Source organism: Rutidosis leptorrhynchoides, chromosome 11 (assembly GCF_046630445.1).
Source record: "Rutidosis leptorrhynchoides isolate AG116_Rl617_1_P2 chromosome 11, CSIRO_AGI_Rlap_v1, whole genome shotgun sequence".
NCBI lineage: Eukaryota > Viridiplantae > Streptophyta > Magnoliopsida > Asterales > Asteraceae > Rutidosis > Rutidosis leptorrhynchoides.
In genome coordinates this window covers 136013580-136031372 of record NC_092343.1, presented here as the reverse complement: position 1 = coordinate 136031372, position 17793 = coordinate 136013580, and the positions used below count along the sequence as shown (strand labels likewise).

Genomic DNA, 17793 nt, shown 5'->3' with positions numbered 1-17793 from the left:
CTATGGCTAAACCTACCTCAGACATCAGTCTGCCACTCCACTCTCCAAATGTCCAATCCTTACACATCCTTGCACAGGCTGCCAATGCTTCATTCAGATCACAGGATGAAGTACAAGTCTCAATAACTTCTTTGTCCAAGGATCACTCTACTTCACAACAGGTAAGTGTTGAGGACATACAACCTTTATTAATCCCAACTGGTTCTACATTGCAGGCTGAGGCACCAGTCACAGAGGTTGGCTTTTCTCAAGCTTTGACTTCTATGGCTCAGGAGTTTGATGACAAGCTTCAGGGTGTGCAGTCACAAATTAATAAACTTCATTCTAACTTTAATAATAATAATTTGGTTTCAAATAATGAGGTGTTGGAGGTTAGGAGGTTGGTTGGGATTGTACAGGGTTCTGGTGATATTGCAGGTTTTGGTGATCGATTGAGCAGTTTGGAGGCTAAGATGCAGGGTGTTGAAGAAATTAAAGAGTGTTTTGCTGGTTTTGCCTCAGATATCAAGTCTATTAAGGATGATCAAGCTGAAATTTGGAGATTCTTATCTGCTCTCTCTCAAGATGATGTCAAAAAGGGGGAGAAACGAAAGAGGTTAGCTGCAGGTGGTGATGGTGAGTCTTCCAAAAGGGCTCATATTGAGGGGGAGTTACAGGTTGAGGGGGAGAATAATGATAATGAAAGAACTGAAACTGAAGCTGAGGTTATCGAAACTGAAGTTGTTGATGCTGAAGTTGTTCCAATGGTTGAAGATGAGATTGTTGTTAGAGATGATGGTGATCAAGTTAGAGATGATGGTGATCAAGCAGTTTCTCAAGAAAATGTTGAAAATGTTCAAGTTGTGGTTGCAAATGTAAGTCAAATGGGTACAGGTGATGGTGTTGACACAGGTGAGGATGTACAAATGAATGTTGAAGAGGGTGGTGCTAGTGTTGATCAATCTGGTGTTCAAACCGATGTTGGTGAAAGTGGTACTCAAATCATAGTTGGTGGTCAAGAAAGTGTTCTTGATATTGCTGCTGCTCAAGAGAGGCTGAGGTCTTTGATGAATAAAAGGTTTAGGTTTAAAAGGTATGAAGGTGCAGATATTAATTTGTTGCTTGGGTTGTTGACCAGGTGCACAACTGAACAGACTCATCCTTTTAGAGTTAAATTGTTGAAACATTTGGAAGGTAAGTTGTTTATGTTGAAGAGCATTAAGTCAATGAAGAGCAAATGTAGGTTGATCGAAAAAGAGCTTGCAAAACTGAAGAAGTAGAAAGGGTAGTTTTTGACATCATCAGATAGGGGGAGATTGTTGGAATAAGATCTGATGAGTCAAAATGTTTTGCAGGAAGTTAGAGTCTGGAAGTTAGAGTCTGGAGATGCAAGTTGCAGAATCTGTTTGTGTGAACGGTTTAATTACTTGGTAAAGAAGCTATGGGAATTCTGGAGATCTGGATAAATATTTAGAAGATCACGTTTTGATTTGATATTATCTCTAGAAGATAAACACTGATTTATTTAGAATATTAATAAGTTTTAGTTTATCTTTTCCTATCTTTTAGTCAAGTAGTTTTGGAAACCAAATCTTGGAGATTTGGTTTAACCTTGTATAAATAGGGGTACGATGTTCATTGTATTTTGTATCTCTCAAGCACGATTACTTTGTCTTTCATATTATATATCATTCGTGTTCTCTCAATTTTGTTCATATAATTTGTATCTATTGTTTATTGAGAGTTTAGTGTTCATAATCAAGTTATTGTGAACTAATAAAACTATTTAAATTTGTTTATGTAAATCGAAATTGACGATGAACGTAGTTTAGGATTAGTGCTAAGATCATGAATGTAACATCAATTTGTTGTTGTAGGAATCATCTTTTGAAAGTATGAATTTTGATAAATAATGATGATGAACGTATCAGTGTATGAACCCTAATTGCTCCTGAAAAAAGCTATGGAAAAATAAATTATGAAAATGACCAAAATACCCTTTCATGTTTTTTTAGTAGTCCCTCCGTCCCACTACAAGTGTCCACTTACTTTTTACAAAACAGTTTTAAGAAATACCACTAACTTCATTCTCCACCAATCAGAATTTTTCTCTCTCCAGAATAACCTCTTCTCATTGGTTGAAATACAAAGTGGACACTTGTAATGGGACATCCCAAAATAGAAATGTGGACACTTTAAGTGAGACGGAGGGAGTATAAAATTAGGATTTCTGGCTAATATTCACTTATCCAGTTTGTACCCCATTTAGTGCTTAGTTATGGATTGGTCCAATATATATATATATATATATATATATATATATATATATATATATATATATATATATATATATATATATATATATATATATATATATAATAATATAACTTATATTTTACTAATTTTACGTTCTATGAAAAATTTTCATTTTACTCTAAATTATTTTTAGTATCGTTATTTACATACCAATATAAACTGCAAATTACATTTTTTGCACGGTTTTTACACACCCGTGCAATGCACGAGCTCAAAAATCTAGTATATACATATATACATATTAAAGCGTGTTAACGACAATGTTAACGACGGTTGTTAGCAAAATTCTATTAATAATAATAGTAGTACATACTTTATCATAGTTGATTAACAATAACATAACTATATGTAACATAACTATATGTGGGTAACCATTTACTCCAAGAGCAAATCCATTATAAAAAAACAAGTATATTAATCGGTTATCGTGAAAATCTTGTATGAACAACGATTTCGCTAAACATGTGTGTGAACATCTTACTTTTTTGGTGAATGAGGGAGTAATGTAGAATTTTTTTCTAATTGCATTTTACGTTTTATGTTTACGTTGTTTTGAGTCCCTATAATGATCGCATATTTTTTAGGATAACTTTTTTTTTTTTTTTGACTCCGGTGATTAAATTTTCTGAACCACTGCTGATATGTAACTTTCATGGCATAAACCTCAAAATGCCAATATCTATACACAACTTTAATGGCATAAATTTCAAAATAACACTAATTCCTTGATGCTTAGTGGCACATAAAATATATGTCACTAAAAATACGAATTAGTGGCATTTTATACTATTACCACTAAAATTGTGTGCTACTAAATGGCAATGTGTTTGTAGTGTGTTGCATATATTAAAAAAGTAATTTGTGTTGCTTGATTACAACTAGTGTCAAAAACCTGTATTACAGTGCTGCATACATACAATATTGCTGTATAGTTACAAAAATAATTGTCAAACCTTTATTAAAATAACAGGTGCAGGTAAACTGTTTATTTGCTTTGTCTTAGTCAAACTGATGAGAGGGTTCAACATCATATCAAACATGTAGTCATTTCATTGGTCAGTTGTTTTATAAGCATAAACCATTTGTCAATTTATTAGTCACTAGTATAGACTAGATATTGCAACAATTATACACCATCACAAATGGCAAAAAAATTGTAGTCACGGTACATAACACAATTGTTGAATGAACTATTATTCAATAAAATTCAAAAGGATCCAATTTCAAAAGTAACAAAAAAACATCGACGACTTGAAGGAAATACCAGAGTATATAGAGGATCATATAATGAATAAAAAAATACTCCATTCATCTCATTCAAATAGTCCATAGACAAAAAACACTCAGTTTTAGGAAACCCACTAACTTCATTTCTCCAATAATGAAATATCTTCTCTCTCCAGATCCACCAATGAAATATCTTCTTTCCTTTCTATTTATGAAAGTGGACTATCAGAATGTAACAGTCCAAAATGGAATATTGTCCTATTAGAATGAGACGGAGATAGTAACAAATAAAAATAATCCAGCTGACAATGATAATCTTCTTCAACATTAGCAATTGAGAATCTTTCTTTTTAATACTTTCTCCCATCTTGTATTTACATTCAAGCTTTGCCCCTCTAAGAGTTATCTTCAAGTTTTGCCACCGGCCTTGACAAGTGGATCAAATTTTTTCTAGTTATCATTATTATTATTATTATTTATTATTTATTATTTATTATTTATTTTTTTTATTTTTTATTTTTTAAGTTTCCTGACAACTTCCTTAAGAAAAAGTAGTTGTTGACTTGGTGGATCATTTAAGTAAATGGAAAAACAGTGATTTGTGGATGTCTATCAAAAAGTAGTTTCACAGTTCAATAATGGTTTACTCATCTCTCAAATCACTTGTTTACTCATCCTACTTGTTTACTCGTCTCTCATATCACTAATACCTTTTACGTTTCACTAATGGTTAATATCACAGAAGTTTCAGAATCATCTTCATCGGGTAATGACCATAATAAATTGTACGATGTATATCTAAGTTTTCGAGGTGTTGATACCCGTCTCGCCTCCATTAATCATCTCCACAAAGCCCTTGAGAGTGCTAATCTCAAAACCTTTTTGGACGATGAAGAGATCCATGCCGGTGTAGATCTGAAACTGCAATTGGAGATTGTAATCAAACGATCAAGGGCTTCTATTATCGTGTTGTCTAAGAATTATGCTTTGTCAACGTGGTGTCTAGATGAACTCGTATTGATCCTTGAGCAACATAAGACCTGCGGCCAGATTGTTATCCCGATCTTCTATCATGTGGAGCCTAGGGATGTTAGGAAGCAACACAATAGCTTTGGAAATGCAATCACAATTCATAAACAGATGATGGAAGAAGAGACAGATGTGGGAAAAAGAAGTAAGTTGACTAACAAGATACACAAGTGGAACGAAGCACTAACACAAGTTTCTGATCTAAAAGGGCATGAAGCAAGGGGCAGGTAACTACCTTTTTTTACCCAATTTTATAAACCAGTTTCAGCTGTAGCATATACCATACCATTAAATTTAGCTAGTGGAAGTCAACTAAAAATCTGTATTTGTTGACAAAGAGAGCTTGAGCCAAAAAATATTCATCGACCATTTGGATAATTCTAGCTTACTTAAGAGTAGCTCCAATGCTTTCATAAACTTTTACCGTTGACTCGTTGAGTTCCAATTTAATGTTCAAAGTTGTTCGCTACGGATTATAAATACTAAGAATTTAGATATGTTGAAGACTAGTATTGTAGTATTGTTATTAGTGATTGATTCAAACCCGTAATACATTGGTGCATGTATAATGCTAAATAATCCTAACAAGACTAAGGGGCCAAGCCCATACAATATGAGAACATGGGCTAAGAATATGGGCTAACATCCCCCTGCAGTTGGAGCGGGAGTACGCCAGACGCTCAAACTGGATCGGAACTCATCGAAAAGCGCATACGGAAGTCCTTTGGTGAAGATGTAGGCAAACTGGTATCTGGATGGCATGTAAACCTCGAACTTGTCCCTGAGCAACCAGGTCGCGAACAAAGTGTATGTCAATCTCAATGTGTTTAGTCCGCTGATGTTGAACCGGATTGGACGAGAGGTATACGGAACTGACATTATCACATTAGACTAGAGTGGCAGTAGTGAGAGGGCAATGAAGTTCCCGAAGAAGATTGCGGAGCCAACATGTCTCGGCAACGGCATTGGCAACCCCTCGATATTCGGCCTCTGCGCTGGATCGTGAAGGAGTGAGTTGCCGTTTTGAAGACCATGAGAGAAGGTTATTGCCGAGGAAAACACAATATCCTGAAGTAGAACGTCTCGTGGTGGGGCGACCAGCCCAGTCAGCGTCTGAATAGGCAACCAATGTATTAGGAGAAGAAGAATATAGTTGAAGACCCAGATCCGTGGTACCCTGAATGTAACGTAAGATCCGTTTGAGGGCGTGCATGTGCTGTTCGCGAGAGTCATGCATGAAGAGACAGATCTGATGAACGGCATATGAAATATCTGGTCGAGTGAATGTGAGATAGTAATGCGCCGGCAAGGCTCCGATATAGAGTCGGGTCCTTGACAGAAGGGACATGACTAGTAAGTTTGGCACCCGGCTCAACCGGAGTCCTGCAGGGATGACATGTGGGCATACCAGCCTAGGCAATAATCTCAGTGGCGTACTGTTTTTGTGAGAGAAATAGGCCAGATGCAGTACAAGTGGCGTGAATCCCAAGAAAGTAGTCTAAGGGGCCCAAATCAGTCATAGCAAATTCCGTATGTAAGGAAGAGATAATCTGCTGAAGTAAACCTGTGGATGAAGCAGTCAAGACAATATCATCAACATATAAGAGTAGATACGCAGTATTGGGTCCCTGCTGGTAAATAAAAAGAGAAGTATCACAGCGGCTTTGGAGAAAGCCGATCCTCTGAGCATAACCTGCAAAGCACTGAAACCAAGCGCGTGGAGCCTGCTTAAGGCCATATAAGGATTTCTGCAATAAGCAGACATGATCCGGATACCTGGGATCCCGAAACCCTGTTGGCTGATGCATATAGACAGTCTCTGAGAGCTGTCCGTGAAGAAAGGCATTCTTGACATCTAGTTAATGAATTGGCCAGTGTCTAGAGACCGCCAAACTGAGGACGGTGCGTATCGATGCCGGCTTGACAACCGGGCCTAAAGTCTCATCATAATCAATGCCAACCTGCTGACTACGATCGTTCGCAACAAGTCGGGCCTTGTACCTGCTCAAATTACCGTCTGCATTAAACTTGTGCTTGAATAGCCACCTGGAGCAAACTATGTTCATGTCCGATGGGCGAGGCACAAGTTTTCAAGTACTGCTGTTAATTAAAGCATTATATTCATCTGTCATAGCTTGGTTCCAGTTAGGGTCGTAAAGAGCTTCAGAGTAAGTGCGAGGAATGAGGGAGATGACAGTGGTGTGAAGGTTAAGACGCTGTACCGGTTTGGTTGTACCAAGGCGTGTGCGGGTGATCATGGGGTGAGTGGAAGTAGAAGAGGATGTAGCCTCATTAGGAGGAGGCTGTGGCTCCGGAATAGGATGAGGTGGAGGCGTGGGGTTAGTAGCCTCAGTAGGAGGAGGTTATGGCTCCAAAATAGGATGAGGTGGAGGTGTGGTGTCGGTAGCCTGAGTAGGAGGAGGTTGTGTCTCTGGTGGTAGATGAAATGTCCTGGAAAAGTGATTTGGAGGAGGATCCAGAAAGTCATAGGATGGTGGTTGAGTGGGTGTCATGGAGCCGAATGGAAAGCAGGTCTCATCGAAGGTGACATGTCGAGAGAGGATGATTTTGTTGGTGGTAAGATCCAGACAACAGTAACCCCGATGATTGGAGGGGTACCCAAAAAAAATACATGGAGTGGAACGAGGGGCAAGTTTGTGTGTGGTGGAAAGGTGAGGGCAGCAGAGGCAACCGAAGACTCGAAGAGTGGCGTAGCTAGGTTTTTGTTTGTAGAGACGGGAGTGTGGGATGTCATGATTGATGGTGGAAGAGGGAAGAATGTTAAGTAGATAGGCTGCCATGTGTAGAGCTTCCGCCCAGTAAGTGGGCGGGAGATGAGCTTGAAAAAGTAGGGTGCGAATTAGATTGTTAATGGTACGGAGCATGCGTTCAGACTTTCCGTTTTGCTGAGAGGTGTGAGGGCAGGAGAATCGAAATTGAATGCCATTAGTTTGAAGAAGTTGATGGAAAGCAGTGTTATCGAATTTACCCCCATTATCACATTGAAAAGCTTTGATTTCTTTGTTAAATTGAGTGCAAACAAATGTACGAAACTGTATGAATGTGTTAAGCACGTCAGATTTATTGCGTAATGGAAAAACCCATATATAATGCGAAAAATTATCAAGAAATATAATATAATATTTTAAACCACTAAGACTAGAAACAGGAGATGTCCATAAATCCGAATGGATAATATCAAAAGTAGCATTAACATTAGAGCTAGAAACGGAAAAAGGGAGTCGCACGTATTTGCCAAGTTGACAGGCATGGCAAAGAACAGGGGACGACGATTTATTGCAAATAATATCTTTATTAGAATGAGTCTTCGAAAAACATCATGTCCGGGATGTCCGAGACGTTGATGCCATGTAACCGGACTAGTGAGAAGAGCCCGCTGAGAAGAGTGAGAGATGGGTGATGTAAGTGGGTAGAGATCACCGGTGCTATCACATCGGAGAAGCAGACGACGCGTTAGATAATCTTTCACAGAAAACCAAAAGGAACAAATTCAACAGAAACATGATTATCACGGGTAAATTGACGAACAAATATGAGGTTTTTAATGATGTTAGGGGTTACAAGTACATTATTTAAATGTAACGGTCGGTGGACATTGGGTAACAAGCTATGGCCGGTGTTAGTAACGGGAATGTGTTCCCGTTACCAACGACTACAGATGAATATTTGCAGTTATTAAAAACAGTACCAAGATTATTAATACATGAGGTAAGATGTGAAGACGCACCCGTGTCCTTGTGCCATTCGGTAGCACCGTAATCAGTAGAAGAAGTGGGATAGGCTGTGTAAAGGCCTTGGGCCTGCTGTTGGGATATAATACGATTTTGAGCCTGAATAACTTCTAGTAGTTGGGCTTCTGAGTTGATAGACCTACAACTGCTATTGTCGACGATGTTCATATTTGCGTGGGATGAATTTAACTTTGAATAAATATGACCTTTGCAATGCTACGTGGCTTCTACCCGTTCATATTTGTCGTTATAGGTTTGTAGTTTTGACCACCGATGAAGTAACAAAAAAGAAAATCAATTAATTTATTAATTGATTTCAAGAACTGATTAAAAAAAAAAAAAGCTATATAATTGAGAAGTAGGGGTACGTAATGAATGGCACACGAAGAATGTCATATACTTTTTTTTTTTTTTTTTTTTTAAAGCCAGCAAATATGAGATGTGAGCCCCAAATATCAAACACGTGGATTATAATTAATTGAGAAGCGGTGCAATTGAAATTGAGAATGAAGAAAAAAAATAGCAGAAGTTTCAGTGAGTGATTTATGTTATCGGTGGTAGCCGATAATTTGGAAGATCGGCAAAAAGGCAGAAAAAAAACCCTAAATAATTAGGCTCGATACCATGTTGAAGACTATTATTGTAGTATTGTTATTATTGATTGATTCAAACCCGTAATACATTGGTGCATATATAATGCTAAATAACCTTAACAAGACTAAAGGGCAAAGCCCATACAATATGAGAACATGGGCTAAGAATATGGGCTAACAAGATAATCTTATAAATGCATAGCTCAATCTAAGGGTGCGTTTGATAAAAGTGAATGAGTTGACGCTGAATGATTCATAATCTGAATGATTCAAAGTCTCTTAATAAACTTTTGATTCTGAATGAAAACAAGTTGTTTGATAAACATTTTGAATGAAAACAATTGGGTAAAATTATATTATTTACGTTACATAAATGAAAAAAATTATTATACTTGTTTGTTTAAGTGTTATGAATACGACTTGAGTTGTGTATAACAGAAAACTTAGGTGCTTAATGGTTAAGAGAGTGTTTCAACTCTAAATGGTTCAACACTGAACGCTGGACCATTTAGCAACATATGTCATTCATAGGTCAGAAACAAACGTCAGCATTCAACGCTGAACCATTCAATTAAGATGTAAAGAAACGCACCCTAAGTAACCTATTGATGTATAGTTCCATAGAAATTAACTGCAACAAGTTTAGCTAAACTTATAAATCAAGCTTAACGTAAAGATGATATGTCATATGAAGCTTAGATAGTCAAACGCACTGACCACCTCTAAATTTCAGGTCAGAGACGGAGTTTATTGAAGAAATCGTTGATAACCTCTACCGTACATTAGGTGGACCCTTAAGTAGTTCAGTGCCACTCCTTATTGGGATGGAAAAATCTGTAAAACACATCTCTTTGTGGTTGAAAGACGAGTCCTCAAATACGGCCGACATTCTAACTATTTCGGGCATAAGTGGGATTGGAAAGACATCTCTAGCAGATTATGTCTATAAGTTATATCATCAAGAATTTAAGGCGAGTGGATTTATTGAAGATATCAGTAAGAGATGTGCTCAATTCGATGGCATACTAGGTTTACAAAAACAGCTTCTTGAAAACATTTTGAAAAGAAGTCCGTTTCAAGTCCACCGAGTTTCTGAATACACTTCATATATTGAACAAGCACTATCCCGTAAAAAGGTGTTTCTAGTTCTTGACAATATTAATAGTCCCGATCAGTTAGACGTGTTACTAGGAAACAAAAGTCTTCATCCAGGGAGCAAAATCATAATTACAACCAAGGACGCGTCATTGACTGAGGGTTGTGCACTATTCAAACTTCAAGTTCAATTTAAGCATACACATCACTTCCTTATAGGCTTAAATCATGATGCTTCACTACGTCTTTTATCTTTTCATGCTTTCAATAGCGAAGAAGTCAAAGAAGGCTATGAAGAGGTTTCAGATGATATTGTGAAGTTTTGTCGAGGTATTCCGTTGGCTCTTATAACAATGGGCAGCTTACTATATAAAAGGGAAGTTGCTTACTGGGAAGATTGCTTAAAACAAGGAATATGGATATCCTTTCCTGACATAAACAATATCTTGAAGGAATCTTTCGAATCCGAACAAAAGATGGTAAGGCTATCCTTTATTTTTTCTTTGCATTCTTGTCTTTTTCATTTTGGTATATACATTTTTTGAGGCAAAAAGAGTTTTTGACCAACACCAAAAATCACAAGAACTAATTTCTTTAAAAGTGAATAAATTGCACTTTACACAACCACCACAATATATGAAAGTAATATTAACAAAATCCTTTAATCAAACAGCATCTCTCATTTTAGATTACAATCAAATTAAGTCTCGTAGCACCTGTAACAGCAACAAAACTCTTCAAATTTTATTCTTTTAATCCATCAATAGCGACTACATATAACCTTTTGTGATTGCCCATGTAAACGTGAATTTGTTAAATGGGTTGAAAGTTGTAAAGCAGCTGGTGTGATCCCACATGTTTTCCAACTTTAGTTCAATTGTTTAGCATGTTAAATCTTTAGGTTGTAAAATCTTTTATATTTTAAAGAAAAAAAAAAGTATTTACAACATTATTACTGGATTTATACTCGTACGTTACAATGAGTGTAAACTACCAAACCAGAGGCACCTAACTGTTTAGTGGAGAAACTTTGTTCCAAAATCATAACTTTTTGTTACTTGATGTTACAGGAAAGAATCAAGATTATTAGACTATGTGACATAAAGTTAGCGACGGATAATTTTAGTACAAAATACCTAATTGGACAAGGTGCATATGGTAATGTGTACAAAGGAGAACTTGATGAAATACTTTTTTTGGGAATACAAGAAAAGAATCCAGAGGAAATGAATATGAAGCGTACTGTAGCTATAAAGCGCATCTTATATAATGAAAAAGAGCAAGATGAACATGGGTTCTTTCAACATATTGAAATGTTTCGTAGATGCAAGCATTACAACATAGTCGAACTTCTCGGCTATTGTAATGAAGATTATCAAAAGATCCTTGTCTATGAGTTTGTTCCAAATGGTAGCCTAGATGATTATTTGGGAAACTCAAAAAAAGTAACTTATCTTACCTGGGTTCAACGATTAAAAATCTCTCTTGATATTTCGTATGGGTTAGATTATCTTCACACGAACATCACTGACAAAGAAAGGATAATCATGTGGGATATCACAAGTGCCGAGATATTAATGGGCAAGAATTGGGAGGCTAAGATTTGCGACTTTAAGCTCTCCAAATTCTATTTTAGGAGCACTGTGATTACATACCATACTGCAGGTACCGTGGTGTACATGGATCCGGAATATTTGAGGACGGGTAGAATAAAACAAGAATCGGACATATACTCTTTAGGAGTAGTATTATTCGAGATATTATGTGGGAGATTGGCCTACCATAATGTTTATGTTGCTGAAAGTAGTAGAGGCCTTGCAGCAGTTGCATCGAAGCGGTTTCACGAGGGATTATTAAAATCAATAATAGATCCCAAACTAATTGAAGAAGCGGAGGAACACCTCTCTGTGCTAAAGATAGGAGCCAATCAAGAGTCTTTGGAAGTATTTGCAAATATTGCAATTAGATGTTTGGAAATAACTCAAGACAAGCGTCCAACAATAAAAGTTGTCATTGATGAACTTCAGAAGGCACTAAACCTTCAAGTAAGTCGATGCTTTACGAATTCAGTACAACAATTTAGTTTCTCTTCAATAGTAGTTTTTTACTTGGATGTTGGTTATATTGTTGTCATATGATATGTAATCAATTATCCGTGACTCACAGGAGAAACGAACAGACATCTACAAATTTTCACTCGAGGACATAAAATTGGGTACCGAAAACTTCAGTGACAATAATTCCATTGTAAGAGAAGGAAGTGGGACGTTATACAGAGGAGAAGTCCCATACGGTAATGGACGCAAGACTGTTGTCTTGAAGGTTAGCAGATCGAGTGAAGAGCACAGGTTTCTAAACGAACTTGAAATTCTCTTCGGGCTTAAACACGAGAATGTGGTTGAATTAGTAGGTTACTGTAAGGAGATGGATTATAAAATTATTGTTTATGAGAACGTGTCTAAGTGGAGTACTCTAAATAGCTATGTGACTGACATTAGTCTTACGTGGACAAAACGACTCGAGATATGCATAGATGTTGCAAACGGATTAAAGTTCATTCATGAAGGTTTTGCAAGACAACAATTGATTGTCCATAGAGACATTAAAAGTGCAAACATCGTTCTAGATGGACATTTGAATGCAAAAATATGTGGCTTTGAATTTTCCTTGATAAGTCAAAAAAATCAAGAGATGGAATATGTGGTTAACGATGTTGTTGGCTCGCCCGGCTATAGTGATCCCGTGTACAAGGAAACTGGTTTCTTAACCAAAGAATCTGATATTTATTCCTTTGGTGTGATTTTATTTGAGATGTTATGTGGAAAACCGGCATGTTCAAAAGATATAGGAGAATCAAATGTGTTTCTATACTCTTTAGTCAAACGCCACTCTAGAATTGGAAGACTTGATGAGATAGTGTTTGACGGTATTAAGAGACAAATTGCATTGAAATCACTAAATACATTTCAAAGTATTGCGTGTCAATGTTTGCATGAAGAGAGAAAAAAACGACCAACAATAGATGAAGTAGCGGTTCAACTCAAGTTAGCATTAGAATTCCAAGTAAGATTTTATATTGTTCCAAATTATGCATTCTTTCAAGATAACTTAATAATGAAAGCTACTTGTAACTGAAAAAAAAGTCTTCTAATTTTGATTCTTTCAATATATTAATAGCTACAATGTATACTTTTCTATGATTATAATTGTAACAATGAATTTGTAACTGGGTAGAAATTTGTATTTAACCTATGCCAAAGCTGGTGTGATCCCACATGTTCTCGAAACGTGACTTTACTTGTTTAGCATGAAAAGTTTTTAGGTTGTATAAGCCTTTTTATATTACAGAGGAAAAAAAAAAGACTTTTCTGCTCCGTTGGTCCCTGTATTATACCCCATTTTGCTAACAGCGTCCCTTGATTATTAATTTGGCAATTAGAATCCTTTGTTTATCAAAAATTTGCAATCAACGTCCCTTGGAGGGACGATGTTAGCAAAATGGGGTATATCACAAATTTGCAATCAGCGTCCCTCCGAGGGACACTGATTGCAAAATATTGATAAACAAATGATTCTAAATGCCAAATTAATAACCAAAGGACGCTGTTAGCAAAATGGGGTATAATACAGGGACCAACGGAGCAGAAAAGTAAAATAAAATACAACATTATTACTGGATTTTTACTTGAGGCTTTTTAAAATGTTAATCAAATACGTTACACAGAGCCTAAATTGTCGATCAAACGAGAGGTACCAAATTGAAACATATAATTTGCCAAAAGTGTTGAACTAAGGTTGCTTATTTATTATTTTATTATATAAATTAGTTTAAAACTCACGATTTTTTATCAATCAATGTTACAGGAAAGTATCAAGATTAGACTAGATGACATAAAGTCAGCCACAAAATCTTTTGATAAAGAATACCTAATTGGATCAGGTGGATTTGGTGATGTGTATAAAGCAGAACTCAACGTCTTTGATGAAAATCTGTTTTTGGGAACAGAAGGAAAAAATCCAAAGGAAATATATATGAAGCGCATAACAGTAGCTATAAAACGAATCAAAAATGGTGAAAAGGGGCAAGGTAAACAAGGTTTCTTTCTGGAAATTGAAATGCTTCGAAGATGCAAGCATCCTAACATAGTCTCGCTTCTCGGCTATTGTAATGAACATTCTGAATTGATCCTTGTCTATGAGTTTGTCCCAAATGGTAGCCTGGATGATTATTTGGGAAACATCAAAAAAGAAACGAATCTTAGTTGGGTTCAACGGATTAAAATATCCCTTGATATTGCACATGGGTTGGATTATCTTCACTCAAACATCACGGACAAAGAAAAGATAATCCACCGTGATATCAAAAGTGCCAACATATTATTGAGCAAGGATTGGGAGGCCAAGATTGCCGACTTTGGGCTTTCCAAATTCTACCATGTGAATCAATTGAAGAGCACTATGAATACAAAAACGATTGTAGGTACCGAGGTTTACTTAGATCCTGAATATTCAGAGAAGGGTAAATTAAAAAAGGAATCAGACATATACTCTTTAGGAGTTGTGTTATTTGAACTATTGTCGGGGAAAGTGGCCTATGATCAAATATATGTTGCGGAAAGTACCAAAGGCCTTGCAGAGGTTGCACGGAAGCGATTTAATGAGGGAGCGTTAAAAGACATAATAGATCCTGAATTAGTGGAAGAAGCGGATGATAATCTCTCTGGGTTAAAGATAGGAGCCAACCAAGAGTCTTTGCAAGTATTTGCAAATATTGCAATTAGATGTTTGGAAATAACTCAAGATAAGCGCCCAACAATGAAAGTCGTCATTGAGGAACTTCAGAATGCATTAAATCTTCAAGTAAGTCCATTACAACATTTTTTTCCTCTTCGTATGCTTCATGTTATGATGTTGATTTGTTTGTAAAACATGTTGATACAAATTACACAAAACTGTTTACTAATTATTTTGAATATCTTTAATATATGAGTTATATGAAATTCTTGATTTTTCTTTAATCTAGAATTACTAGGGAAAATGCCACGCAGTTTGAACACATTTAGAACTGGTATGATATAAGTAACTAAACTTTTTTGAAAAGGAACTCCATTAATATCTTTAGGCGGTGTTTGCTTTATATATTTAAATGGGTGGAAGGCAATTAAATTGAAAAGAATTGTTTGTTCAGTTGATCTAAGGTTAATGTTATGGTAAAATAGCCTACTAGTTGGGTGACAAGAGGTCACAAGCTCAAACTTAACTAGGAGAATATTTTGAGCTGGTCAAGGAAAGAGTCGAAATCAGTCACAAAATAATCCGATTAGGTCGTTGTGTACATCTGAGTAAAAATATTCCATTTTCTAAATAGATTGAACATGAAAACATTAATAGTTACCCGTTATATCGGACATTAAATGGTCAAAATTTTAAAGCTTGTTACGATAAATGATAAGCTTGAAAACTCGTTATATACAAATAATTAATTTATTACTATATACAATACTAATACTATTTTATTAGGAAAGTCCATTACATAATTGTCATATGATATATAATCAAGTATTCCATGACTTACAGGAGAAACGAAAAGACATCTTCAAATTATCACTAGATGACATAAAGTTGGGTACAGAAAACTTCAGTGACAATAAAATGATTGTAAGAGAAGGAAATGGGATGTTATACCGAGGAGATGTCCCTTACGGTGATGAACGTAAGACCGTTGTTATGAAGGTTAACAGATTGCGTGAAGAGCATAACTTTCTAAAAGAGCTTGAAATTCTCTTTGGGCTTAAACACGAGAATATCCTTGAAGTTGTAGGTTACTGTAAGGAGATGGATGAAAAGGTTGTTGTTTATGAGAATGTGTCTAAGTGGGGCACTCTCGATAGCTATGTGAAAGACCATAGACTTACATGGACAAAGAGACTAGAGATATGCATAGATGTTGCAAACGGGTTAAAGTATCTTCATGGAAGCTTTGCAAAACAACAATTGATTGTCCATAGAGACATTAAAAGTTCTAACATCGTACTAAATGAAGATTGGCATGCAAAAATTTGTGGTTTCGAGTGTTCCTTGATAAGTCCAAAAAATCAAGAGATGGAATATGTCGTTAACGATGTTGTTGGCTCGTCCGGCTATAGTGATCCCGTGTACAAGGAAACTAGTTTCTTAACTAAAGAATCTGATATTTATTCCTTTGGTGTTGTTTTATTTGAAATGTTATGCGGAAGATTGGCATGTCCCAATGACTTCGGTGAATCTAGTGAGTTTCTAGACTCTTTAGTTAAAAGCCATGCTAGTGCCGGAAGACTTGATGAGATAGTGTTTGATGGTATTAAGGGACAAATTGCATCGAAATCACTACTCACATTTCAAAGGATAGCGTATCGATGTCTGCATGAAGAGAGAGAAAGGCGACCAACAGCTGAAGAAGTAGCCGTGCAACTCAAGAAAGCATTGGAATTCCAAGTAAGATTTCATAATTTTCCAGGTTTTACTTTATTTCAGCAAATTAAGTAAAAATTATAACCTGCAAATGAAATTATCTAGAAATAATCTGTAGAAATCTTCATCATGAGTATTAAATGACAAACGTTTTTACGAATTTATATGTAAATGAAGGATATTTGGGATAGGTCGTTGAAGGATCGATCGTGTGTGAAAAGGGATTTGTACTTTCTGAAACTGGAAGAAGGAGATGACCTGAGTGACCATATAGACACTTTTAATCACTTGGTTTGTAAGTTGTCTAACATGGATGAGATAATAAAAGAAGAGGACTTGGGACTATTAATGTTAGGATCATTACCAAAATCCTACAAGCCATTTGTGCAGAATATGAGCACAGACCAGACCACTACACTTAAAGATGTGATACAGAAGCTCTCCGACTACAATTCGAGAAATGATGGCTACATTGATTCTCAAAGAAGGAATTAATTGATCAATTAATGGATTAATTGTATATGTTGAGTGTTTTTTGTGCATATGTATAAAATTGACAAAATCTTATTTCACTTGGTATAAAACTTAATAGCCATTTAAAGTAAATTTAATTTCGTTTTATTTAAATTTAATTTACTTGTAGATTATAATTAAATTAGACAGATGTGCAGATTTACAAGGGATTATGATCGAACGCTAAATCCTGTGCAATTAGGAGAACGTTTTTTTTTTTCGAACAGCAGAGCAATTAGGAGAACGTTAACTTACAATTGAAGATGAAGGCAGAGTCAGCAGGTTAGTACTTCGTGGCATCACACATAGACGTCCACATCAGCACATGTGGTTACAAGGCAGCGCGTTAATGTCCACGTATGTTCATACACATTATCAATTCTGGAACTCATAACCTGTAAATCAAAAACCAGAATCACAAATTAGAAACCCTAAATATGTTACAAAACTGTTATCATATATATTAAAGGGAAAATAACCAACAAATATACGTTCAAATCTGAAATCGCATTAGGGGTTTCGATTACTAGAAAGCGAAAAGGGCAGCATCCGAAAGGGAGTGGCGTACGGTGCCGTACATCTTGTTAAAGACAAGAGAGATAATATTGTATAACAGTAATTTGTAATTTGTAATTTTAACAGTAATTTGTAATTTGTAATTTGTAATTTTTACAGTAATTTGTAATTTGCAATGTAAACGTAATTTGTATTGTACAGTAGTAAGTAAAATTCAATATGCTTAGTTTTAAAATAATAACTATAAAAAAAATAAAAAAAAATAAAAAAAAATAATTAAATAAATTATAAGAGTGCTCCAACCTGACTTTCTCATCAGGATT

General features: G+C 35.8%; 1 protein-coding gene across 1 annotated transcript; it reads left to right on the top strand.

Moving 5' to 3' along the window:
* Positions 1–4248: 4248 nt before the first annotated feature.
* LOC139874982 (uncharacterized) lies at positions 4249–17064 on the top strand. The gene is made up of 7 exons (XM_071862370.1): positions 4249–4778; positions 9630–10470; positions 11062–12036; positions 12158–12397; positions 13856–14851; positions 15569–16465; positions 16619–17064. The coding sequence occupies exons 1-7, from the start codon at positions 4249–4251 to the stop codon at positions 16934–16936; spliced, it is 4797 nt and encodes a 1598-aa protein (XP_071718471.1). The 3' UTR covers positions 16937–17064.
* The last annotated feature ends 729 nt before the right edge of the window (positions 17065–17793 follow it).